Genomic DNA, 26,402 nt, shown 5'->3' with positions numbered 1-26,402 from the left:
TTTGTTTGTCAGTTTATCATTTTATTTATTTTTCATTACATGCTATTGTATTGTAAATTTATTCACTGTACATGATACTTTTTCCAGAAAATAGTTTGACCTTGACTGTTCATTTTAGTAAACACCAGGTGTTGACCTAGAGCCTGACCTTGATTCAAAATTAGTAGCAACCAAGAAAATAAGTTCTATATTTATTTTAAAATGATTGGTTGTTGTTGAGGTCATGATGGGACTACGCGTTTAAGATGTAAACAATTTTTAAAATTTTTATTTCTTAGAGTAAAATGATTGGTTTTCATCAGGACCACATTTCGTGTACATGTATTTTAACAAGTAAATAATTTTGACGAGGTTCAGGAACATGATCACGTGACCCCCTTTTTGCGTTTTAGAAAATTGTATGTTGTGCTGTTTGGAGTTATTTCATATTACAGTCCTGCCCTTTTATGTTGACATCCTCTGGCCCAAGGAAATATTGTTGACACAGGCGGATGTCGAGATAAGTGTTGGGGGGCAGTGTCTGATAAAAAGATACAAGTTAAATTCGTCAGTATGGGGTGACCTGTCATCATTGAGTAGCATTTACACTTTGAGAAAACAATGGAAATTTCGAGTACATAAAGACAAAACCAGTGTGAAATACACTTGTATCTTGACAAATTACATTTTGGTTACCTTTGTGTAATAAAATCCACAGTGAAATATTGCATCAGTCACATCCTGATATGAAAAACATTCACTGCGATATTCAATGTTGGCATTAGCACATGGTTGCATAGTTGTTATTTACATGCTTCATGAGGCTTCCAAGGGGATGGGGCTATTCACAGGGAAATGAAAACCTGTCAAGTTGGTTTAAACAGATATTTAGTTACAGAATTCATTGTGAAAAGTAAATAAAAGCAAACAAGAGATATGCTGCTGATATGATTAATGAAGGCATAATATTGTATTCATTGACACATGATAAATTAAAGTTAAAAATGAAACTTTCACAGTACAATAAACTTGTTTTAATCACTGATCACTTTGGAAAATGCAATAATCTATCAGATTTCATTGCTTTTATCTAAGTCACCACGAGAGGCCAACTTTATAGGACCAAACAAAAGCCTGTTTTTTATCAGACCATGACATTAAAGCCTGGCGATAGTTCGTATTTTTTCATTTTTACAGATTTTTTCCAGGGAAATAAATTATTATATTTTTCAAACTTTGTTGTTTTCAGTCTTTCTTGTGTTACTGTTTATTCAAGCCTAAACACGTAACATAAGAATATCTGTGGAAAACATTTATTGTTGTGACAGGAATTCCACACCTAATTTTCATAGTATACTTGTTATCATTTGCTTTAAGAAAGTTAAATGAATTTGCATATCTGAAGGCAGTTAAAGATAAACCATTGCTTTGCTCTGTTTATGCTGCAGGTCAAGGACATTTTACCTTCATACAGGTAGCATACCAGTTGACAGTGACCTCCTAATTTTCCTGAGGATCTTCTGCATGGATGAAGGTAACAAAAAATTATTTGATTTCTTTAGTAGCTGCCTTCTGATAAACCACTTGCAAATATGTAAAGTACATTGGATGTAGCATTTGGACAACCCAGTTTATGGCTTACAGTTCCAGTAAAGAGTTATCTCTGCTTAAAATAGGTGTTGATCATCTATGGTTCATAGTTATTAATAATTAATAGTGGCTTGTTTACAGGTAATAAGATTGGACCATATTTTATGCATATGATTGGTTATAATACACTAACAGTAATTCTGTCACTTTTCAGTTCACAAGAATTAGTCTCTTCATGGAATTAGTTTTTTCTTCAAATGCTTACCAGAACAATATGTCTAGAGAACATCCATTACCATGTAAATCCATCCTTCCCAAGGAAAAAGAAACAGTAGCCACATAGGTTTGCTTGTTTAACAATAAATATCTGCTTGCCAAGGCAGAAGTGAGACGAGAGTGGTTTCCACTTTGGTAGATTGATTGTTGCCACATTCTAATGTTCATCAGATACAACTTAAATTCATGCCTGGTCAGTACATTATCTTAAGAAACCTTGCAAATACATTGTGCCCCTTCACAAGTTTGAAGTACTCACATTAGTTGGTTGGTATAGATTTACCACCATTTTTTTAAGACCATTTGACCACCCAGGGTCCCTCCTTCTTTGTAGTTTTCTTATGATAGGGAAATATTCTCAGTGTATTTTCTTTATGAATTTCACTCTATACTTACTGTTGACAAAATGTCTTGTGCTAGAGTTGTTTATTTCATGTCACAATAAGCTAATCAACTCCATCGTACTTAGCAGCTTCTGTGGTCAGTAGTACATGTACTTAAATACATCTCAGTACTTTTATTATATTTTTATTCCAAGTTAATGGTCATTAATATTCAGTTTTTAATTGACCTGGCCATAAGACTAAGTGAGTTTATGATATGGCCCTGTCTTTGCAACATGCATCCTTATACAATTTGCTATATGGAATTCTTCTTAAAAACCACCCGACCAATTTTGTCCAAAATTTGGCACAGGACATCCTGCATAGCTGCCAACCCTCACAATTTTGGTGTGAATTTCACGACTTTTTCAGCGATTCACAGATTCATGCCACATGCAAAAAATCATGAATTCCCCAATTCTCAATTATTTTAAATCTTTAACAAAATAACTAATTTCCTGTTAAGAACTAGTCAAGATATCGACAGTTACCGAAACAGGTACTGCCATTCGTGATATTAGTAGAACTGTAGCTGATTGATAATGTTGGCCCAGTAGCGATCATTTTAGCGTATTTTAATCTATATGTATAAGAGTAGTTTTACAAATACTTTTGAGAGAAACTGGGGCCTAACTGGAATTTTGTTCTGCACATGCACCACCAACATTGATTTAAATTACCGTTCGGCATCGCAACTTGAATATGTCTTCACCACTAATAAAAAAGAAATGTATTGCAAAAAAAATTGAAGTTTTGTTTGGAATATACCAAAATTGGCTGTGCATTCAGCCATCAAACACTAATATACATCATGGTTTTTGCACACAGTGTGCCACAACTTTTAGGATTTGGCATAGTGGCAGAGACGATGTGAGGAAGCACATTAGTAGCAAAAAAGCACATGGAAGTTGCGAAAATTGAGAACATGCAGCAGATTTCAGCTCTGGAATATTTTAAGCTATCAACAGAACACCTGCAAGCTACCAACGCTGAAGCATTATGTGTGAGTTTTCTTGTTGAACACAATCTACCTTTATCAGCTGGAGACCATTCCAAACATTTGTTTCGACAAATATTCCTGGACTCAAAGATTGCTTTATGAGTTCATGTCAGAATTCACTCATTTTTATCCTTATTTTCACTAATTGCAAACCTGGAGGGTTGGCAGCTATGTATCCTGGCATGAAAGGCATTCAGACTGTTGAAAATGATGCTGATCCACCATCAAGTATGGCCAACATGTATACAAACAAAAATATAAAATCTTGAAGCTTCTCCAAAACTCAGATTAGAAATTGACCAGAATATATATTCATAATATATGGCCACCATCACTAACAAAAGAAACACCTTTAAGTGACTTTTTCTTAAGAATTGCTGAATAGAATTTGACCAAACTTAACAGAAAACATCACAGGTTGAAAACCTTTCAGAATTGTACAGATGCTGTGTCTGCCATCAAATATGGCTACTGTGACTAGAAAAATAAAAAGACACAACTTCTTTTCAGAATTGCTAAATAGAGTTTGATCAAACTTGACGGACAACACTTTGACATGTATACCATTCAGATTTTTGCAAACTGCCATCAGACTTGGCCATTGTTACTAAAAATGGAAAAGCTATAAATGAAATCTGAAGAATGTTGGCTCAGTAGGATTTTAATTTGACCAAATGTGACTAAGTATTCCGGCAATGAGGTTTGTCATATTTGTGCAAATAGTGCTTGTCTATGCATTTGTAAGGGGAAGATAACCCAATATTTCATGATGAATAATGATTTCAACAGCAGTATGTAGGAAAACTTGTGACATAATACAAAAACTGCTTGCAATCTGCACCATTAATATGGCACTGATGTGAAGATATTTCTTAAATTGATAAATGGAAGATGTTGTATTTCTCATAACTGTTTTGATAGTATCTTCATAAGTTGCAGGTTATTATAGATTTGATGTAGATGTATTTTATTCAGTATGAATATGGTTGACATCCAGTATGAATATAATGGATATCTATCTGCTGGTATTTCTTTTAGCTGTAATCATTCTCTGAATTATTCTGTTTGGTTGAATCTTTGATAGAAAAAAATAAATCAGGATTTGTTTGCCATTCAAAAACTCATCAATGACAGTAGTGAGGTATACACTATTATCCTTAATATCTGTCCATCCATTGTCTGGTCAAGTTTTGTGTTAGGTCAGTTTTCAGGATTGTGGTGAGGCATTTGTGTATGATAAGCACATTTTTCGCTTTTATATCAGAACACTCTCCTTTCAGAAAGTTATAGACAGAATATAATATATATGACAGAATATAAGTTTGAGGCTGCGTAACAAGCTATGTCTCTTCTCAGTAGAGAAGATATATTGAATATGACTGTGGTAGTAAAACAACATTCAGGTCCTTAAAGCCCCCAACAGATTTCTGTCACATTATAAAACAATTTGCAATATTTTATTGAGAAATTACCAGAAATATATTTTTATATGTCACTGTATGACACACAGTATCCTTACATCAGATTGGTGTATCAGTTTACTAGGTTTTTTTTAATTCTATTTCTACAGACATTTGACAAATCAAAAGACACATTATATTGTCAGAATAGTCAGAAATGAATATTGTCTATGTTACAGAAAATCTCAGAGGGCATTTTTCTGGTGCTGATGCCAATGAGCTGCGACAGACTTTAGGGGAATTGGAAAAGTGTGTTTCCATAGAAGCAGAGGCGAAAGCATGGTCCTTTCTTGAAACTAGAGCCAAGTTGCTGTTAAAGGCTTATGAAACATCTATACAGGTAAAATATAAGTGCAGAAAATTCTGGAGAGAACACTTAAGATTTTTCTACAATCTTATAAATTTGAAAATATCAGAGTTCTTTCCTTGGTCTTTACAAGGCTTTATGAGGTGATGTTAAATCATAGAAGCAATCCTCCCACCTTGGACTGTACAAGGCTTTATGAGGTGATATTAAGTTATAGAGGCAGTCCCACCTTGGACAATACAAGGTATCATGATATAGTGCTAAATATCAGAGGCAGTCCAACCTTGGACAGACAATACAAGGCTTTATGAGGTGTTAAATCATATAAGCAGTCCATCCTCAGGCCATGCATATCATTATGAGGTGGTGTTAAATCATAAAGGTATCCAACTTTGGACCATATAAAGCTTTATGAAGTGGTGTTAAATCACAGAGGTATCCCAAAATTAGACTGACTATAAAAGGCTTTATGAGGTGGTCTTGGATCATACAAGGTTTTATGAAATGGTGTTAAATCGTGGAGGCAGTCTTACCTTGAACCATACAAGGCTTTATGAAATGGTGCCTTTGCATAGAGGCAGTCCAACCTTGAACCATACAAAGCTTTATGAAATGATGTTAAATCATAGGGGCAGTCCAACCTTGAACCATACAAGGATTTATGAAATGGTGTTAAATCATAGAGGCAGTCCAACCTTGGACCATACAAGGTTTTATGAAATGGTGTTAAATCATAGAGGCAGTCCAACCTTGAACCATACAAGGCTTTATGAAATGGTTTTTAATCATAGAAGTAGTCCTACCTTGAACCATACAAGGCTTTATGAAATGGTGTTAAATCATAGCGGCGGTCTAGCCTTGGACCATACAAGGCTTTATGAAATTGTTTTAAATCATAGAGGCAGTCCAGCCTTGAACCATACATGGCTTTATGAAATGGTGCTAAATTATAGAGGCAGTCCAGCCTTTGGACCATACAGAATGGTGTTAAATCATGGAGGTAGTCCAACCTTGAACCATACAAGGCTTTATGAAATGGTTCTAAATCATAAAGGCAGTCCAACCTTGAACCATACACGGTTTCATGAATGGTGCTAAATCATAGAGGCAGTCCAGCCATTGGACCATGCAAGGCTTTATAAAATGGTGTTGAATGATAGAGGAAAACCATGATTCTGTCAAGGAACAAATCTAAAAATATACTTTTCATGGCTGGTTGTGTGTTGTACACTGATAAATAAATGCATGAAAATATGTTGGTAATAAACCAGTCATGAAGAATTTTGTTAGCTGGTAATTAACCTGTCTTGTAGAATTTTGTTAGCTGGCAATTAACCTGTCTTGTAGAATTTTGGTAGCTGGTAATTAACCTGTCTTGTAGAATTTTGGTAGCTGAAAATCAGTAGTAGTAAGAAAAATTGTTGCAAAGAACACTTTATTTATAGGCGTTGTTGGATAACTTCTAAACTGAAAATGCTGATGTTGCAGGGATGTGAGTAATGGAACCATAAATTTTATTGCCCCATAATATGTTAGCATTGCCTATTTACTCAGCATTTGTCTGATTGATGATCATGGCTTTGCATCTTGGCAGCTGTCAGTTAATGGGGCACAAGGTGCATTTCAAGGTATTCAAGTTAATTTATTTGTAGGGTATAAGATTCCTTTTCAGTTCTTTTATGTAATTGTATGGTAGTAGAACATAATGAATTTACTTTTTTTTAAATAAATACACTACCAGAGTCAGGTTTGTTCATGTCTTTTTTGTGAAGAAATGACTGGATATGATTTTGCCTGCCTGTGTAATATGTTATGTACATCAGTGCATGCATGCTGTTTTGTAGTTTATGAACTGTTAAATTTTTTTGGAGGAGTATTGCAGATTAGCAATACTGTTTTTTAATTTTGATAAGTGGGTAAAGGTGTATGTGTGTGTGTGTGTGCTGGGTGGAGATATAATGAGTGAGGAGAAAAGAGCTGTAAAATTATTGCATTGTTATTTATTTCAAATCAATATTTGATGCTGCATTAACTGTATCAGAATCTATCTTTTTTTCTTCTTCAGGATGACGAAGAGCTTTTGAAGAACAATAGTTTGTCTCATAATGCCACACTCGCTGTTAAATTAAGGCGCTGTGAAAAAGGCATGCTGCAGTTAGTCATAGAATATGCGGCTGGCAGATTGACAAGCCTCCAATCACAGCCCTGAAAATAATGAATCATTCTACACAGTCATTTTTGGAATGTTGTGAAACCCTGTATCTTGCAAACATTTGTGCTCATTTGTGACAGGAAGTTGATTTTACAACCTGTGATAAACTGATAAAGAAAGAAGAATATGAAGAGGAAAGCTTTGGGGTCATTCAAGTAGGGAATGTAACTTGTAAGAATTATTTGGTTGCCGACAATTCATAGTTTTCGTCCATTTCTCAGACTTCAGTCATAATCGGATCATAAATGTTTTCATGGTCTGCTTTGTTGATGTTGCTGAAGGCTTAGTTAACAGTGTCTGTATTCTCCTGAACTGAATATCTACACTGCCAAAATAATGTTACTAATTTATTGTCATATTCAAGTGCCTATATATTCACTTGTAAGTCAGGTCCAACTACAAACGACATGGACACTGATCTTTTGTTACATAATACACTGGGAGATCAGGGTGTGTGTTGTTTGTTCTACTAATCAATCTAAATAAACTGTATAGACCCTGATCTGCTAACACATTATACAGTGGCGGATCTGGGTATGTGCAGTTTGCAACTGGACCCAACAAATGAATCAGATTTAAATCATTACTTACCAGGTCCAAGATGACCACACCTAGCATATTTTAATGGGGTTTTTTCAAGCACAAAAATAATTATTCCTTTTAGAACATGAAAGATTACATGTAAAACTTGTTCATAATTTTGAATAGAGACTGTATCAGAAATGGCTTTTTACCCAAATACGGTCTACATGACTTCCAATATTCAGCAACCTAATAGTATAACATTAACAAATAAAGGTTTTTGACTGATTTTGCTCTCAACCTAATTAATTATATTAAAAAATAAATATTCAGAAAGACCTTTTGTTGTTATTAATGTGTTTGTGTTAGAGAGAGATATGAGACAGTAACATCTCTGTGTAAGATCATGTGCATGCAGAGCATATTTCTTTGTATAGCTGTTACATTGTCAAAGTTATTTAGATTATCCAAGTCATATGGGCTCTTATCATTGCTTGTAATTTAAGTACCTATAAAAATGATGTACAAAACCCCATACAACTGAAAACTCTGGGACCCAGTTGTTTTAGGTTTTCAGAAGTTGCCATTTTACTGAGGTTTTTGCAAATCTGAAAGAAATTACAGTTGCTCCACATAGAAATAGATATAGAGTCCTCATAACATGAAAATTCTGAGGACCAAGATACAGTCCTTTTTTAATTTTACTAAATTCCACAGTTCTTTTTTAACTTTACTACAAGTCCATTGAAATTATAAATGATACATACTGTTTAAGTACTCCATGTAATTCATAATGTTCACAGTTCAAGAACCTGGCTTGAATAAGGCATTGAGTGTTGTCTGTTGCTTTTTACATCATTCTTTAACTACTGTGGCTTGTGTTAATGACTCCATTTCTTGTGCCAAATAATGGTCATCCTTAGTAATCTCTTTATGAGATCTAAACTTCAGCATATGCCATATCACAGCTGGATGAATCAGAACATGCATTCTCGTCATATTCATTCCTTGCATCATCAGCCTGATTGCTTTCACAAAACCCCTCCTTTTACTGATAGATTTTTTCATGAACTACATGGAAAAAGAGCCTGTTTCAAACACAAATTTGTTATAAAGACTCTCTAATAATTTCTGGTATTCTCTCGCAATATTCTTCCACTATCTCTGTATCAACACCAGCACTCTCCCTGCTAACTTTAAATCCCTTTAAAGTATAGCACATTTTCCAAAGGTGTGATCATCTGTTAGATCCTTGAAAGTCCAAAATTGATAGTTCTTTGGTAAAATTACTTACCTTTTCTTTGATTAAAGAACCTGAGATATAAAATGTTTTTGGTCCTAGCTTGGCTAAACCATTGCCACACAAGATCATTTGATTTTTCAAATTTGCAGGCATTATTGAAACCTTGTTTGCATTCCATTTTCTTCAGAATATTGGGAATATTAGATCTTCCAATGCTGAATGTATCCCCTAGTTTTTTCACTGTAGGATTTGACACAGATTTATACAGATTGTTCAGACAAATTTTATCCAATAAGGATAATTCAGTCCTATGACTGACATCCTGGCATGCAAGTGAAAGCAAATAATAGTCATGGCTGCTTAAATACATGTTTGTAATGATTGTTCTCCATTGAAAATCAGTTGAGTGAATCTGATTTCTGTTGGCAAAGCATCAAAAGTGAGGTCAGATGCCTGGCTAATAAAGCCCTGATATTTAATTTAAGAAACAAGCAAACAGTGTTCTATTGATCATATATACAAATGAACAGTAGCAATCAGAATAAGATAATTGCAGATACACAGTCTTTTTCAAATGGCTTACCTAGAAGTTCTGAGTTTTTAAAAGCTGGTTCTTTTGTTTGCTAGAAAGACCACATATTAACCTACTGTCAGCCCTAATCTGTGTCGGCACACACATCGAGTGTTGTTTTAACCTTGTGTGCCCATAAGACATTTTTTTCTGGGTCAGACCACAACAGGATCTGTTATCCATAGTTCATTTGTTCCAGCATGTGTCAGGAATTTAGCAGCTAAAATATATTTAGAAGTTTCAATTGAGTTTTTAAAAAAGCAAAACATTGAAATTTCAGATAAAAATTTGTTTAGGTATTTAGAGTTATATGGTTTCAGTTTGCTGGGGAAGATGATGTTATTTAAGAAGGGAAGATTTGGGACTTAACATTTTTATTTTGGTCTTGAGGTGATTATGGTATACTGATGTTTCTGTTTTAAGGAGTTTCACTATTAACTCTAACTCTAGGAGAGGTGAGTGCTTCCTGTGTGCTCTCCTGATTTCATCATGACATTCCTAGCACAAAATGTTCATCCATCCAGGCTTTTCACTATTACTCACTTTGGGACCTTTACATTCTTTAATTCTTTTTTCCCCCAACAGATGATCAGGAGTGGTAACGAGTCATCAGATGCCAGGCATGTCAGTACACAAATGGTGCTTGTCACTACCAATGCTGCTAACCTGCACCTCCATCATGACTCTATCATTAATCTTTCCAGGTACCAATTTAGAATACACTGGTTTTTTATCCATGTAATCAAGTTCCTCCTCTTCCTCCTACATCATTCTGGTATAATTATTGTATTGTCCATCTTTCCTCGAAATCTCATTAGTTTCTGAGACATGGAGATTTTGCTTCTCAACACCAGCCCAATTCTCTTGAAAAGAGATGAATAAAGTCACTTGAGCCCTGATACTTTGGGTTTTCCTCTTGAATTTCAGTTGTAGTATAATCTGAAACAACATATTTGTTACAGGCATGTGATGGTCCCACATGCAGAGTAACCAGGACACAATCTCCTGCTACTCATGTGAATACGTCATGGGTTGGTTAGCACCATGGGTGGATCCTTTCTTCTTTCTGAAAGTACTTTGTGTAAGGTGGTACTTTGGAGCACTGGGCCTAATTCTACATAGTTTCACCTCAATTATAATTATTTTACAATTGATCTCCATTTTTTTAATTTTTTCCTCTTACTGGTGATTTGATAGTACCATGGAATTGGTTCATATCTCTCAGATATTTACTGTAGTCCAGATAGTCTACTATGGGCTCAGAAACAGTATCGGTGTCAATCGGCTCTGTTTCACTAGGAAGCATTTGTACCTTGGCACCCAAGTATGAGTTGTACTGCTTTCTTTATATATGGCAATTTTAGCAACTGCTGGAACACTCAATTGAGGGTCTTCACTGTTTTCTTTTCCCCCCAGTTCTCTCCTGCTTTTTTTATGGTACAGCACTTTTACATGGTGACAGAACAAACATTTTTCCCATTGGCAGGGGCTTGAAAAAAAAACTTAACAATGAAGACATCTACAAGAACAAGCACTCAAAAGATATACTGCTGCCTGTATAAGAATCCATTTTACTGAGTGAGTCGCTTTCACATTAATGTTTGACAGTGATGATTTTATATTTTATTCTTGCATTACTATGCTGAAATAGAAAGATTAAATTACCAATTGCCAGAGGCCTTCATATTAGAATGGAATGAGATTTAATTTTTATTGGATAAGAAACATCAGATAGTTAGAAACATGGTGCTTTGTGACTGACTTAATGATGAGCATTTATTAATGTTATTGTTTAAGGATTATGTGCTATAAAGGCCATTGTCCAGTTGTTAACGAACAGCAGTATACTGATTTTGTAATAACATTAAAGATGACTTTTCATGGCAGATCACTGAATGAGAGTAAGTTCTCATTTAACAGAACAATTGCCCATTAAAAATGAGATGATCTAAGGTAATATTTTCATGATTTTTCAATCTCCTGTTCTATTAATTGATGCCTCAATTAAACATCAATTGCCCATTAAAAATGAGATGATCTAAGGTAATATTTTCATGATTTTTCAATCTCCTGTTCTATTAATTGATGCCTCAATTAAACATTTCAGCAAAGTTAACAGCTCGGATTGATACATTTTTGATTGAATCAACAAATAGTTGTTTTCATATGACCCTACATCAAATATATACTTAGTATACTTTACATTAGTCATTCGTTATATCTAAATTGTACATCAATATTTTTCAAGCTATTTGAAACCTGAACTTCTCTTCTTTTCATTTTAGAGGTTTTATCACACTGAAACAAGAGTTTATATCCATGTCATATGATTTACCAGGCATGGTCTATTTTGTTGTTTATGGTCTGGGAATTTTGCTTGCTTCCATATGTTTTCATGAGTGTCTTAGTTTCTTACATTTGTTGATATGTTGCTTTTGCTTTGGACATCTTGTACTTGTACTGATTTGGTGCTGTATATATACATGGGACCCAGGAAAGACACTTTCATAGTCACTAATAGATGCAATTTGGAATTTTTCATTTATATATGAATCCTGTTAAGTCACTAGAGTACCCTGACATATATTTTAAAAGAGTCTTCCATGGGTACTCTGTATGTTTAAATTCAACAGCCCTCATTTAAGTCTAGCTTTGTAAGATATTTAAAATTTATGTCAACTTTCTTAACTAGACTTTATCGTAAAACCTTGTATTTACACTTCATGTGTGTGTAATTGCCAAAATAATGTGCAATTATATTACTTTATACATTAAATTTCTGTGGTAAACTTTCTTCCATTGTTTATGTTTTAATCAGAATTTTTAGTTATCTAACCATATGGCCTAGTAAGTTTGTGATGTGTCCCTGTGTCTGTTGTACATGTACTTGTCTTCCATTGAGCATATTATCTTTGAGAAAAATAGTGTTGACTGATCACATCCATGTTGGACTGCAAAATTGTTTGGTTGCCCCACACATGCTGTGACATGTTCTTGGTCCCTGCTGTCAGGAAGTCTTTGAACTGGCTGGCATTTTTGTAGATGAATCTTGGGAAATCTTCATACACCCTAATCCTTTCACAGATTTGACTTATTCTAAGTATGGTTATGGTCTCTTACAGGTATCACCATACAGATAAAGTAATTTATATATTGCCTTTATTTTTCAACATCCACTGTAAGTCAAGATGCACCCAGACTATCTTAATTGTGTTAGATAATAACTTAAACCCAATATATCCAAACATCAGCAAAGGTTATTTGGCATTTTCTGGAAATAGTTGGATTTGAATGAAATGACTAAATTTTAGTGCAAGCAAACATCTCTGCATTGGTCAGATTTAACCTACCTGCTTTTTGCTGGAATTCTTTACTGCAAGTAGCATTCTTTATTAGCTAACAAATCTCCAAGACTTAACATATACAAATTATTAATAATTTTCTTAGGGATAATAATATGATGCAATAACAGCTGACTGTCTCTGTGTAATGATACCTTATTGTAGTTCCATTAGAAAATAATAAACTGAAGGTTAGTAGCAATATGTTTTCAAATTGAATTTTGGGTTTTGGTAAAGATGGAAAGCCAGTATAAGATCATTTTATGGATACTACAAACCCATTTGAGCCAAGCTTAGCAGACAGCATCCTGGCCTTAAATGTTTGTTAAAATAATGCTTATCCACTATTAGACATGGCTGCTGTTGCTAAAAATATCAGAACCTATAAATGACTTCTCAAAAACAGAGTTTGACCTAAAAGATACTATCTGCAATCAAAAACTGCTCAACAGGTCATAAGCAAATTTAACACAAAGCATCCTGGTATGAAAGCCTTTAAAATGTTTACAAATGATCATGGTCTGCCATAACAAATATTACTGCTTTAAATTGTACATGCCACCTCAACCCCCAATCTCTAATAAATCGTCAGAAGAGCTTAACAGAATTTAGCCAAAGTAGAGATAAAGCATCCTGGTCAGATATTTACAAAATGATCCTAATCTGCCATCAAATATCACTGCTTTCACTAAAAAGTTTAAAAACATTCTTAGTAACTTTTCAGAAACTGTTCAACCAATTTTGAAAGAAAGCAGCCTAGCTTGTATGCCTTTAAAATTTATACAAACTGTTGCACATAGCATCCATATTTGGAGGACATGTAACATTTTAAAAGAGCAAAAGAAAATTGTTGTGTGTAATGCACAAGTACTGCTATTTAAATGTTATAATCGTTTTTGCTTCAACTGTTCTACTATCTTTGTTGTCTGCACTGTACTGTCTTATTTTGCTTGGATGCTTAAACATTATTGGAATAAATGTTTTATCATGTGCTCAAGTTACTCCTGGAAACATAAACATGTTTAAATGTCTGGTTAAAAAGCTGAAGCATTGGAATTTTCCATTTCCAGATCTTATTCTCATTTAACTTTTAGTGTTCACTAATTCTCCAGAAATTACTTTTATTTTCAAATAAATCAATCATCAAGTGGTAAATTATGTATTGGCATAAATTTAGTCTCTTTTATAATTAATTCAACCTCAAAAGAAATGAAATCTTCCTCACTGTAGGTGTGACTTTAACCTAAAATGTACTTTACTAGTGGCTATCACTGACTTTATTTTGCAAGTCGTCTAACAATTACAAACTTAGAATGTTTACATTGCCAATACATTATTTTAAAATGGATATTCATTGCCATATTGCAACAAGTTTTGGCCATTTCCAGTACCAACATTGATGTGGATGAACATCCACCAAGAAAAGTTGGTGGTGCATTTATTTATTTTGTTGTGTTGAAAAGCACATAGAGGGGGACATACATTGTTAATCTTTAGGGGACACAAGACAAAAAAGTGTGGGAAATCCCAGAATCACATGCTTAAGGTGCAAGACTACAAATGATGCATTTATGCCATCGGATAATGCCATCATTACTAACAACTGACATATAAATATCTCCCCATAAACCCCCAAGAGAATTTGAACAACTTTGACAAATAACATCCTGGCATTGAGGCCTTCAGTATTCAGAAAATGATGCTGATATACCATCAAGTATGGATGAAGATGCCAAAATTTAGAGACTTCTGAAGTAATTATTTTTATAATATATATAATTAACAGCATTAAATGAAATTGTCAATAAAGTAGTCTTTTATGAAATGTTTGGGGCTGAATTCCCTTATTTTTGGCTATTTAGAAGATTCTAGCCAGGCATACAATTTGAGGCCCACTGAGGTTACTTACTCATAAACCTAAGACTTTGGCCATGATGAAAATTTCTTTGGAAGACTATATAAAGGTAAAAGAAAACCTGCTACTGTTTCGCACAATATTGCTCAGTTTCACATTGTTAATGATTGTAAACACTTATTTCTGCAAGACCAAATGTTTGTAAAAACAGTAATTTAAAAAAAAACAAACAATTTTATATAATTGTAAGTTAGGCTTATTTTGTATTGCCATTCTCTTTCCATCTGTCCATCCATTCATCCATTTGCAATTTGCTTGTCCAGTCCATAACTTTATAACTGTGATACTGGCGCGTGTTTGTCATGAGTGTGCACGTGAGTGAGTGATCAATCAGTGCATGAGGCGCATGAAGGTGATGATAACCTTGAGTACCAGGCACCTAATAAATGCCCTAGGTGCTTGTCGTATCATCTCTGGACAAATGACATCTTATTCAATGTATCTATGCCTATAATGAACAATGCATTTCGTGAGAGTTATAGCATCTGGTCTTCATGTCTGGTAAGTTGTCATCTTTATGTTATCGTGTTGCTTTATGTTGAAATTCTGGTGTGTGGGTTGTGTATCACATTTGTCTAATTTGTTGTATTTTATATGTAAGTATTTGTTCTGTTCTCTTTTAGTATCATATATTAAGCATTTGTTCTGTTTTGTTGTAGGTTTTGTTTTTTTCCTGTTTTTTTTTTTTTGTCTCATATTGTTGACGCTAAATAAACCCCACAACCCGAGAGTGTTGTGTTCGTTTCTTTTTTTACAACACCCGGCTCACGTAACGATTGAAGAAGTTTTCATGAAAATTTGCCTAGTATAAATCATGACCAGAAGGTGCGTCATGGCCATAGCCAGGCTTCATATCTCAAGGTCAAAGTCATGTTGATAAAAAAATATCATTCTGTGTCATAGAATCTTTTCCTGGAGTAAAACGTTTAAGCCACAGAAAATATCTTAAACTTTACCTAAGTATAAATCATGACTAGATAGTTTATGTATAGTAACCTGGAATCCCAGGTGGCTAAGTTGTCTAAAGCACTGGCATGCCAGTAGGTTCCTGTGGGCTGGTAGTTTTTCTCAGAGTTTTCCTGGGTTCTTCCTCCACCAGACATATTGGCTACCATGTATAGTCTATAACGTACTGAAAAATGGTATTCCACCACAACAGCACAAACTATTCCTTAAGGACAAGGTCAAGGAATGGGAAAATCAGATTTTTATCCTTGTCTAGAGTATAACACGTGAACCACTAAATACAATTTTAATGAAACTTTGCCCAAATATATAACATGACTAGATGGTGTGTTTTTATTACCATTGCCACTGCCTTTGTAACTAGGTCATGGTTATGGAAAAAGAAATATAATTCTTGAACTTGACCACTGGTCAGGAGCATAAGTTTTGAACCACTGAAAATATAATGACACTTAAGCTAGTTACGTATAATTTATAAATGGTGTGTCTTATACCATAGCCAAGTCTCCTATGTCATATTGAAGGTCACAGTTAGAGAAAATGTAACTTGGTATTATAGCTTTGCTTGGAATATGACCTGCTTATAAATTGGTGTCCCATATCTATTGACAGATGTAACTTATGATTCATTGAATGTAATTTAATAAAATTAGACTTTACACTTTCTCGCATATTAAGAGTATTACCCCTCTGTCCTCATGGTCAAGTTTGTAAGAAATAATGTTAGTCATGGGACTGATGTTAAATGTTGATCTGCTTTGTTACTTTCATGCAGCTTAATTTAGCAAGATTTCTGTCACATGATTGAAGACAGGTTGATATACCACAAGATATGCATTACTGTGAACAGTGTTATCATTGGAATATTACACTCCTTCTATAAGTACCACATCTGCTCCCAAGTTAGCACCTGGGTAGGGTAAAGGGGGCAAGAATTAGGATGGTGGCATGATTTGGTTAAAGTTTCTGGCTATATTTGTTTTACAATACTTGTAGCTCAGAACCTCCTTATCCATTTCTCTTGGTATTTTTTAATATAATGTCATCACACTCTCCTGTCAGTCCTGTAACATTCTGTGTTCTTTCCTGGGTGAGTATTGGGGCCAATAATTATAATACAGACACATTTGATTAAAGGTTTTCTATTTACATTTTGAAAACCAGTTCCCATCCTGTTTGGAATATAGCGTCATTACACACTGTGGATATTGCTATTTCTATGCCTAGGTCACGTCCCTGGGTGGACCCAAGGAGTCAGTGTGTATAAAACCTTTTGGTGAAAGTTTTATTCCAGTTCACTATCAATTTGGAATATTATATAATCCCCAATTCCACTTGTAACCTGTACTATAATGTCCATCAGATTATACCCATGGAAAGAAGGGGAAAGAAGTATGATGCATTTTTTTACTTCTGTTTAATTAACTCATCACTTGAATCACTTCTTAGTTAGAATATTATTGGATCCTAGGGGCCTAGTAGTAGGATATTTTATTACTATTAGTATTATTATTGATGAGCACTTTTCTATTTGTTCTGATTTAACCTTATCCAGTTCAATCCATATTTTGAACGTGTTATCACATTTTTGTATATTTGTGTCACATTCTTGTATATTTGAGTCACATTCTTGTATATTTGTGTCACATATTACCTTGTGTCACATTCTTGTATGTGTGTCAGACTATTTTGAATATATAGCATTTGATACTTCCCTTAATTTCTGTAGCTTTCCTGCCCTTATAGCCCTATTTGGAGCCCTGGGTTAAAAGTGTAATGCCTTCTGATATTTTGACAATTTGTCTTGGGAAATGTCATTTATTTTTTAAAACAGTTCTTGTTCATGCAAATATTAGAAGATTTTTGTAATACAGGGATCAGTGAACATCTGCTAACTTCATTATAAATAGGATTCTGGCAAGTTAAAAACTAATATATACTGTAAAATTAATCTTGAATAAAGGCAGTTTTAAATGGTCACCTTGAACTAATTTACTTCACATGTCTACATAGAATGATAGCAGTATATAGAATAGCCTTTCTGAAAATACTATTTTGCATGATCCCAGTTTCTTCCTTGCTTTGTTCATCCTCACCTGGCATTACACAAACGAGTGTTTCCAAGAATGGCTATTCTGTATACTGTGTTTACAGATTTATGTTACCAAGTTACCTCAAAAAATTATACTAACAGAATTGTCAGTAATGCTCTTCATGTGAGTTAATTCCCTTCATTGCAATGTATCTTTAGGTACACAAGTATGCAGATTTACCTATGTTACAAACTAAGAAAAATAGTACAGTTCTGCTGTTACAAGGTCTGGTGTCTTATGGGGTTGGCCACTCTGTTCTGACATTTGGGCCTAGCTCTGTCTGGATCCTGGAGCATTTAGGAGGTATGGCATAACCTCTGATGTGAGTACAACCTTAAAGGTTGCAGAAGTTGAAAAGATTATGGGTGAACCTACCTCCAAAGCTATTTACACTAATGACTGGGTACAGGTGGATTAGCAATTCCGATATGTTCCCAATCTGCTGAGGAACTAAAATATATCCTAGGGCTAGCACTTTGTCCAAGACTGTGCTTTCGACAAAATATTATGTTGTTTTGCATATAAAAAATAACACTAGTGATTCTGAGAATGGTCTTTCTGTATACAATAATATATATCAATATGGACCTAATTTTTGTCTTTAAGCATAATGAATTTTCAATTAGAGAAATACAGTTACATTAATTAGCTACTTATATATAATGGCCTGGAATGAGCATCCCATGTACAACAGGTATAACGCACAAAAAATGGAGACTTAAGACATGTCTTGCATAACAAAATTCTTTAATAAGATTCTAATAACAATGGCTATATCCTATTTCTTGTTTCTAATATGGACAGATATCAGGAAGTATCAAGTTTACATTAACTTGTGTTTGAGTGCTTTCAAGGAATCATAGCAAAAGATCTGGATATTGATTACCTTATTGGAAATAAATTTGATAACAGGATTGCAAACTTCAAAGCCATTACATGACAAATAATTTGTGTTGCAAAGTTGTAAACATAAAAGACATCATAACCAGTAGAAGCAATAAAGTGGATAATGAGAACTATTTCCATCTATTTATTAAAGCTGAAGTATCAATTGGTAAAAGCCATGAAGGTATTCTTTTTTGTTTCTGTGGTATTATAAAGGAATCTTATTCACAAGTTTGCAATGTTTGGTTTTCATTTTTTTTGTTGCAACAGCATAATGTTTTATTTAACTTTAGGATTAGTTCTGTCAAAGTATTCGCATTATTATTTTTTGGCTTCTGAAATCATCATTAGCCAAAATGTTGATGCCACCCTCCAAGAGATCATTATAGCTAGATAATCCAATTTTATTCAATGTTACAGTGTAAGGAACATGACAACTTGATCTGACTGTATTCATCCCCATGTAATGTTTTTCTCCAGGCAGTACAGTTAGAGTCTTTATGTGTGATATATTTTTGATCATTTTTTTAATTAATACTTTTAGCACACTATTTGAATTTGTCACTGTCAAGTTTGAAAGAGTGCATTTTGCTTCTGAGTCCAACAAGCTTTATGGTATGTGGTACTTCATCTTTAAACTTACATATAACTTTTTTTGTTACTTGCATCCTAAAAGCTATTTTCCTGTGAATAATCAGAAAGGTCAAGTAATTCCTTTGTGCAAATGTATCTGCATATACATTTTCTGTTGCAATCTCATAACATAGTGAATCCATACCTGTAAAAAGTCATTTGACTTTATCATTATACTTTGCTTTGATATAGTCATAATGGAAGTAATACATATACAACGTAAGCACTGGAATACTGGCATAGATAGGTTCATTTAATTTCACATGTGTTTTCTTTTTATAGATGGCCACTAGATTTTCATCGAATATTTTTATTGCTGTAAAAATTGGTGCAGCTACCAATTTGTCTCGACATTATTGATCATTAATTAGCCCTATGTTGACGTGCTGTCCGAAATTTTGGTAAGTTTACCACAGACAGAATTATCAGTATGAAGAAATCTTTTTCAAATCGCTTATTGCAACCATTATTTTGTCTGTATTAAAATCAATGAAAGTTTTCAACCAGGCTTCTTGTCTGAATTTGAATATATGATACATTCTGACAAGGTGTAAACCGAAGTCTAGGCATTGATTTACATTTTTAATGTGAATCACTTAGTGTTGTTTATCTATCAGATTTGGAATGAGCTTTGGAACATTGAAGTTACCAACCAGCTTTTCTTTGAGCAACAGAAGAGGACTTAGCATTGAATCATCCACCATAATGTTTTCTGTTGCTAGCAAATAATCATTATGCAAGTCATTTGAGTGATCTGGGTATCCATGATCCACTTCTAACATGTAACCATTATCATCATCACTCTGCAACAAGTTTTCTGTAAACTTAACTGGATGAATATAACCACTGTTGACTCATTTCCCAACCATAAGGATTATTGGAATCAAAATAAATGATCTGTTTAGACTCTTGTGCAGAATCACAATAGGTCAGATATTTGTCGTCAGCCATATAATCTCTATTGAATACAGTTCACTACAAATAAATTTGTCAATATAATGAAACATGACCATGTCACTGCACAACTCCATTACCTTTGAACAATTTAAACTCGGTATCCCACGACAAGCCAGGACTTGAATAATACCAAGCAGAATCCAACTCGTGATAGGACATACATAGATTTCGAAAGTTTTCAGATAGACCTGTAAGTAATATATCAGTTCTTAAGTTCAAGTCGTGGTTTTCGCCAAACTATTCAGAGTAAAAAAGGAGACCAGTCATAACAGACATGGTCACAGCTAGCATCAGAAACATCAGCATCATGAGGTTCCTTGTACAATTATTCTTTCTGTGGAAGACTTGTTTTTAAATTCTTGTGTATATTTGACAAGATCATACAATGAAGCAGTGGGCCAAGTGACAATGGCATATAACATTCCATGTTAACAGGTATGACGTTTCGTCAGAAAACTTTCTAAAATGCTTTATGATGAGATGCGATCATAACCGCAAAGATTGTATGACACCACTGGCATAAATTCAGGCGTTTTCAAATGAAGATTTCACTTGTAAATGAGTAGTGCCGCGATACTCTCCAGTAAGATGACAACGATCACGTACTTTGTCGGTACCAAATGGTTGCTCACACATCCAACACAGCTGAGATTTCAAAACATTTTCTCTATTTTGTGAAGAATAAGTTAGTTTAATTGGATCAATGCGGCTTACATTATTCAATTCACTAAATAAACTTTTCTTTTTTTAAATGTTCTCTGCAGTCAGCACCTCGAGACAATTTTATTAGCTTACTTAAAACAGTATTAATGCAGACAGCTAGTGAGTAGCCACAAAAGGAACACGCTATTGGTACTTTCTGGCTAAAGAAGAATTAGGATTATTATTAGTACCCTCAATAGGAAGTTTAAGTGCTTCACAATCAGAATGAATTATAAATGCAACGTTTGCCAGGTGACATTTAAAAAAATGTTTAGGTATTGTATTGTTTTGTCTGGCATAATATATCGTCCTTATGCTAGTGCTTGTTGTATTGTCCTTTCGTCAATCCTGTAAAAAAAAAATACATTTGATCCACCAATAGTGGCCGTCCCTAATATTTTTCTGAATATGAAGAAAATCAACTTCAGCAACGTTGTTGCCTTAGCTAGTAACTGAATAAATATGATGCGGATAAAATTTGCCAAAGACATTGACAGAAAAAAATTAAATGTTCAAAGGTCACGTTATTTATCTGAACAGAACAATTGATACCAATACAATTTAATGTATTCTGATATGTGTAGTTGATTAGGCGGTTTGGATTTTTGTTTGTACGATACACCGTAGATAACACAGCACACACAAACATTTGTGATCCTTATATTTGACGTTCACGCAGCTTTGACTATTTTTAATTTTGCCGGTCAGCTTCCAGGTAATGGATTGTACCTTGAAATATTATTAATGCATGCCGAAACGTCAATCTTAACCCAGGCAGAACCCTCTGTTGAAAATGATCAATACTTTTTTAAAGAAATTTTAAAACGTTTTTGATGATAAAAGGGCGATGAAATGCTCGAACTGGTTAGGAAACAAATTTTCATTAGTTTCAGTGTCATCCATTTATTATATAAACACGCAGTGCCAATATAATATTTTGTGCCAAGTTGCAATAGCAGCTCATTGGACAGAATTTATTTTATGATTGGCTCAAATAACTTTGCAGAAATATCAAACAGTATTAACTAGTCAATTTCCATCACAAACGTCTTGTCTTAGCGGACGGCCTTTTTTAGTAAATGTTTGTTTGTAAAATTGACATAAGAGTTTTTCGCTTCTTGCATGCTAAGGCATCTTATCAAATCATTTATTGCTGTAGATATTAATTTAGCCAAGTTCATTTAGCATGCGCCGCTAGTCGTCTGTAAGCAACATTTGACATTTTGGATTTCTTAGCAATTTTTTTTAACTTGAAAGGGTCAAATGAATATTTGCACGAGGATTTCTGTACAATATTACGATGGCATCATCTAACATTTCTGGCTTTTCGAAGCAAATGTCTGCAATATAAACAAGTGTATTTGACATAATATATGAAATGATTAGCAAAAGTGCATGACTGATGAAAACGAAGATGCTTTTGTCCGCTACTACGATGAGTACAGTCAAGTCGAAAATTCGCACCTTCATTAAAATACGAGATCGCAAAAGTACACTAGAAGATATTGCATCAGAAGCAAGTTGGCTCGATTTAATTTGTCTTACGAAGAAAGGGCGTAATTCGACGAGATCTTTAACAATACATGTCTTGGTAATTTGCTGCCAGGCAAGGTGGCTATTCTCCATATCACCGATAATTGTCCTGGACAATGAATAACATTTTTATCGGCGATCATTTACTGAGAATGAAGTTTCTTCCTAAACCTGGACACATGATTATAAAATTCTAGCTGGGGATAAATACAGGGTGTTATCTTCGTCGTACAAAGCTATAACTTGGTGAAAATAAATTGTCTATCAACACCACCATCTTCATGATGCATACACATATTAGGATCAGCTCGTTCCGAAACCGACATTGGTTTAACGACGCGAAAAACCGTTTCAATGTTACGGCAGGATAATAAATAAAACTAATTCACAATAACATGCAAACTTCATTATGGCCATCAGTAAGATGGTGCATAATGCCAAAGTCATGATTATAATGTCCACCTTTTGGATCAATAAAATCATTACGAATGACTGTACGAATTTGAGCATCAGTTGGTATAGCCAGAGCAGGAAGAACAGTACTGGGAAGTACTGCACTGCCTAGCAAACACGTTTTATCACTTGCTTCATTATTTCTATCCTTATACCAAAACATTTTTGTTTACTGAACTTTGTTGTGGTCGTCACTTTTCGAAATTAAATTTCATGATGGACGCTGGCAGATAGTAGCATACTTCTTCAACGATCTGATTATTCGATTGATATCCAGTCACTGATTGTTAGAAACACAATTGTGTCAGCAAGAAAATTACCGGACGGAGCATCCATGGCTTGCAAATAACTTCCTTCTCTTTAAAAAAAGTTCTTGAGGCAACAAATAGATATCTTCATCACGCGTGTAAACATTTGTTGTACCCGGCTTACTCATTTCATGATTCCTTGTCCAAGTATTCAACATACTAATAGTCGTAGACGTATCGATGGGTGCTTCATCAAAAAGCTTAATGTATTCTGGTTTATATCTAGACAGCATCTTTATACATCCTGTTACTCAAAAATTCTTTTAAGACCGGATGCCATCATGATGCTTTATACTGCTTCTCTCATATTGGCTACTGATGTGCGCAGGTCAAGCTCATTCATAATAATTTCACCGTACTTGGACAATATGTTTATTAGTGCTAGTCACGATACCGTCAGCTTCTTTGGTGTTTGCATTTTCCCTGATGCTTTATTTGACCTAATCTAATGCAAAACGGGGTTATGGTGCTGGCGTGCCTTAAATTTTGTTCTCAACTTTTTCATCGGACGGCTGATTCTATGGCTGAAGAGGAACCTTTTGCGGCAATATGTACAATTGGAGCCACATGTTTGGCTATGCCAGGTGCTGCCTTAGCAATCTTTGATAACAGCTTTGACAAGAATCCTCCTATGATCTTTTTTGCGCTTAATTCGTATTAGCTTCATTTGTACAATTATGTTACATAGTTTTGGTTAGCGCTCGCATATACAAATAAAATGTGATGCGAGCGTTTTAAAAATTAACGTGGTTCCCAGATTGGTCTGAGATTAACAATGCGATATATGGTATGCTGCAGATATTGTCGGTGAGATAATAAATGAGCGGCGAAGGCGTTACGGCAACGCATTTCACTGAAGCTACGTTGATATGGTCTCATCGTGTGTCAGATGATCCTTAAGCTATGGAGCAATTATTGAGTAGATTGTTGACATTGCTAATGTTGATGGGAAAGCCCCCATCGTAAATACCATCTTCTTGTACAATTACAGAACTAAACCCTTGTAAGTTTCATAAACTATTATCGATACTAAAGTCAACTCGACAACCACCCTTAAGCGTTAGTCGTGTGTTTATGCGTAGGATAATTTGGCTCGATAATAAGGTTTCCTCCAACACGACCTTTTATTGTCATCATTCTTTTAATTTCATCAGCATTGTTCATAATATTGTTGGCGCCTGGACTGACGGTAAGCCATTTTCGCATCAATATCTGAAGTAAAATATAAACAAAAAATTGTATTGCTAGCTGTAATATTGTGAAACTCGATCCATTTTTCTGCGGAAATTAAATCGATCTCGTATAGATTATCCTGTGATAACTCTGTGGGTGTTCTGTTTGACCCTAAAATGACTGCTGCTTCCTTGAGCCAACTTGGAATCAAAACGTAGAGTTTGAGACACATTCTCTAAGTAAAATCAATGTACAAAACCCTGTAGTCGGCATTACTAGGTACGCTTTGTTGAGTTAACTGCTCTAGTATATCTACGATTTGACTATCAATTTCCACGCCAACATTACCCGCTTGTTTTACCGACAACTAGCAACTATAAACACGAAATCAGCACTGCCATATGTCTGTAATATTTTGTTCCTTTACTCGTTGCCGTCGTCGTAGTGGAAGGCGTTAAAGAAGCAGCAGGTGATAACGCACAGGGAGAGGCTTTAACTAAGTTCACTCCCATTCTCTTACACTAACCGTTTTGTTTTATGAGGCGATGGTGTTATCTAAGGCCATTGAGATGGGTCTCGCAGTTTAGAGCCATTCTTGCGTTATTCCTTAAGGTCATTGTCTATGGATTTTTTAAAAGTCCATGTCCATTAAAATAATCTTTTTTATAAATTGCAACTCTTCTATCGTACTGAAGGTTTAACTCAGCCAGTTGATTGCGATAAATGTTTAAAGTATTGTAATCTTCACAGGTCCAAGGCTTCCTTTTTCCATTTTATTCCGTATTTTTATATACATTTCATCATATTCTCATATATTTCTGAGTATATCAAATCGTCAGCTGTTTTTGTCCATTTCATCAAACGTATTTTTTTTCTTTTTGATCATCATGGCTTTTCCTTGTTCTGGCATGTGTTTTTCAACTCACTCGTTCATAAATGTTCTTACTAGACTTTATTTACGACACTAACTTTTCAGTGTGCACTGGATTGGTACTTTCATATGTTTGTATATAACCGCTCCGGTGACCCAGTGGTTAAAGCGTCCGCCTCGGATACGGGAGGTCGTGGGTTCGATCCCCGGCCGAGTCATACCAAAGACTTACAAAAATGGTACTAACAGCTGCCTCGCTTGGCGCTCAGCATTAAGAGTTAGTGTTAAGACTGGTCGGCCTGGTGTCAGGATAATGTGACTGGGTGGGACATCATGCTACATGTCTGCGGCATGATGCTCCAGTGCTAGACATCACTTTAAACTGCCACACTGCAAACATCGTAGCGATATGACTGAAAAATTGTTAAAGCTACGTTAAAAATCGAAATCACACACACACATGTTTATAAATTGCTCCCGTGGGTTTTCCTCTAGAGCGTTACCAGGTCATAGCAGCCTCCTCATTTTTTGGCAGTTGTACAGCAAGCAGTTGTCCTGATCAGGACTCATAAAACATTTCATTTTGTTTGGTTATTATTATAAGACAGTATCAAGTATATATAATTGCAGTTTTTCTTTCGTGTCAAAGAAAAGTATTCTTTGATTTTTTTCATATTATCGCGGTCAATTTTAATGTCATCAAATGCAATGACAGTCAATATTACCATCAAGTTCTTCTACGTGTGTTATCTCTTCTGGCTCAAATATTGTAAACGTTTTGCTGAAGGCGGTCTTGTTGTGATCAGCAACAGCAAACTGCTAACAGCCTCGTCAAGGTCGCTAAGTGTCCTGTCTCTATCTTGACTTGGATTAAGCGTGTAAATACTTTGTCACAACTAAATCCATTGTTTAGTAGCATATTCAAAAGCAAACTGGCTTTGCCGCGAACCGTTCCACCCACAATCGTATAATGACAAGCTGGAAATGCCTGGAAAATTGATCTTGCTCATTGGGTACTTGAGCTTTCCC

The 26,402-nt window shown here is 34.7% G+C and overlaps 1 protein-coding gene across 2 annotated transcripts in view; it reads left to right on the top strand.

The window, feature by feature from the left end:
- The window catches only part of LOC149804985 (actin-histidine N-methyltransferase-like), a 42,751-nt gene extending 34,683 nt beyond the window's left edge, over positions 1-8,068 (top strand). For both annotated transcript variants that reach the window (XM_089946207.1, XM_089946217.1), the window contains exons 13-15: positions 1,428-1,513; positions 4,868-5,028; positions 7,061-8,068. In XM_089946207.1, the coding sequence (XP_089802333.1) occupies positions 1,428-1,513; positions 4,868-5,028; positions 7,061-7,204 (391 nt within the window). In that variant the 3' untranslated portion in view covers positions 7,205-8,068. The remainder of the gene's footprint in view (positions 1-1,427; positions 1,514-4,867; positions 5,029-7,060) is intronic.
- The last annotated feature ends 18,334 nt before the right edge of the window (positions 8,069-26,402 follow it).

This window comes from Sinohyriopsis cumingii, chromosome 2 (assembly GCF_028554795.1).
Source record: "Sinohyriopsis cumingii isolate HCF-2022 chromosome 2, ASM2855479v2, whole genome shotgun sequence".
In the NCBI taxonomy this organism is placed as follows: domain Eukaryota; kingdom Metazoa; phylum Mollusca; class Bivalvia; order Unionida; family Unionidae; genus Sinohyriopsis; species Sinohyriopsis cumingii.
The sequence above is the reverse complement of the archived record's forward strand: the minus strand, read 5'-3'. Positions and strand labels throughout refer to the sequence as shown.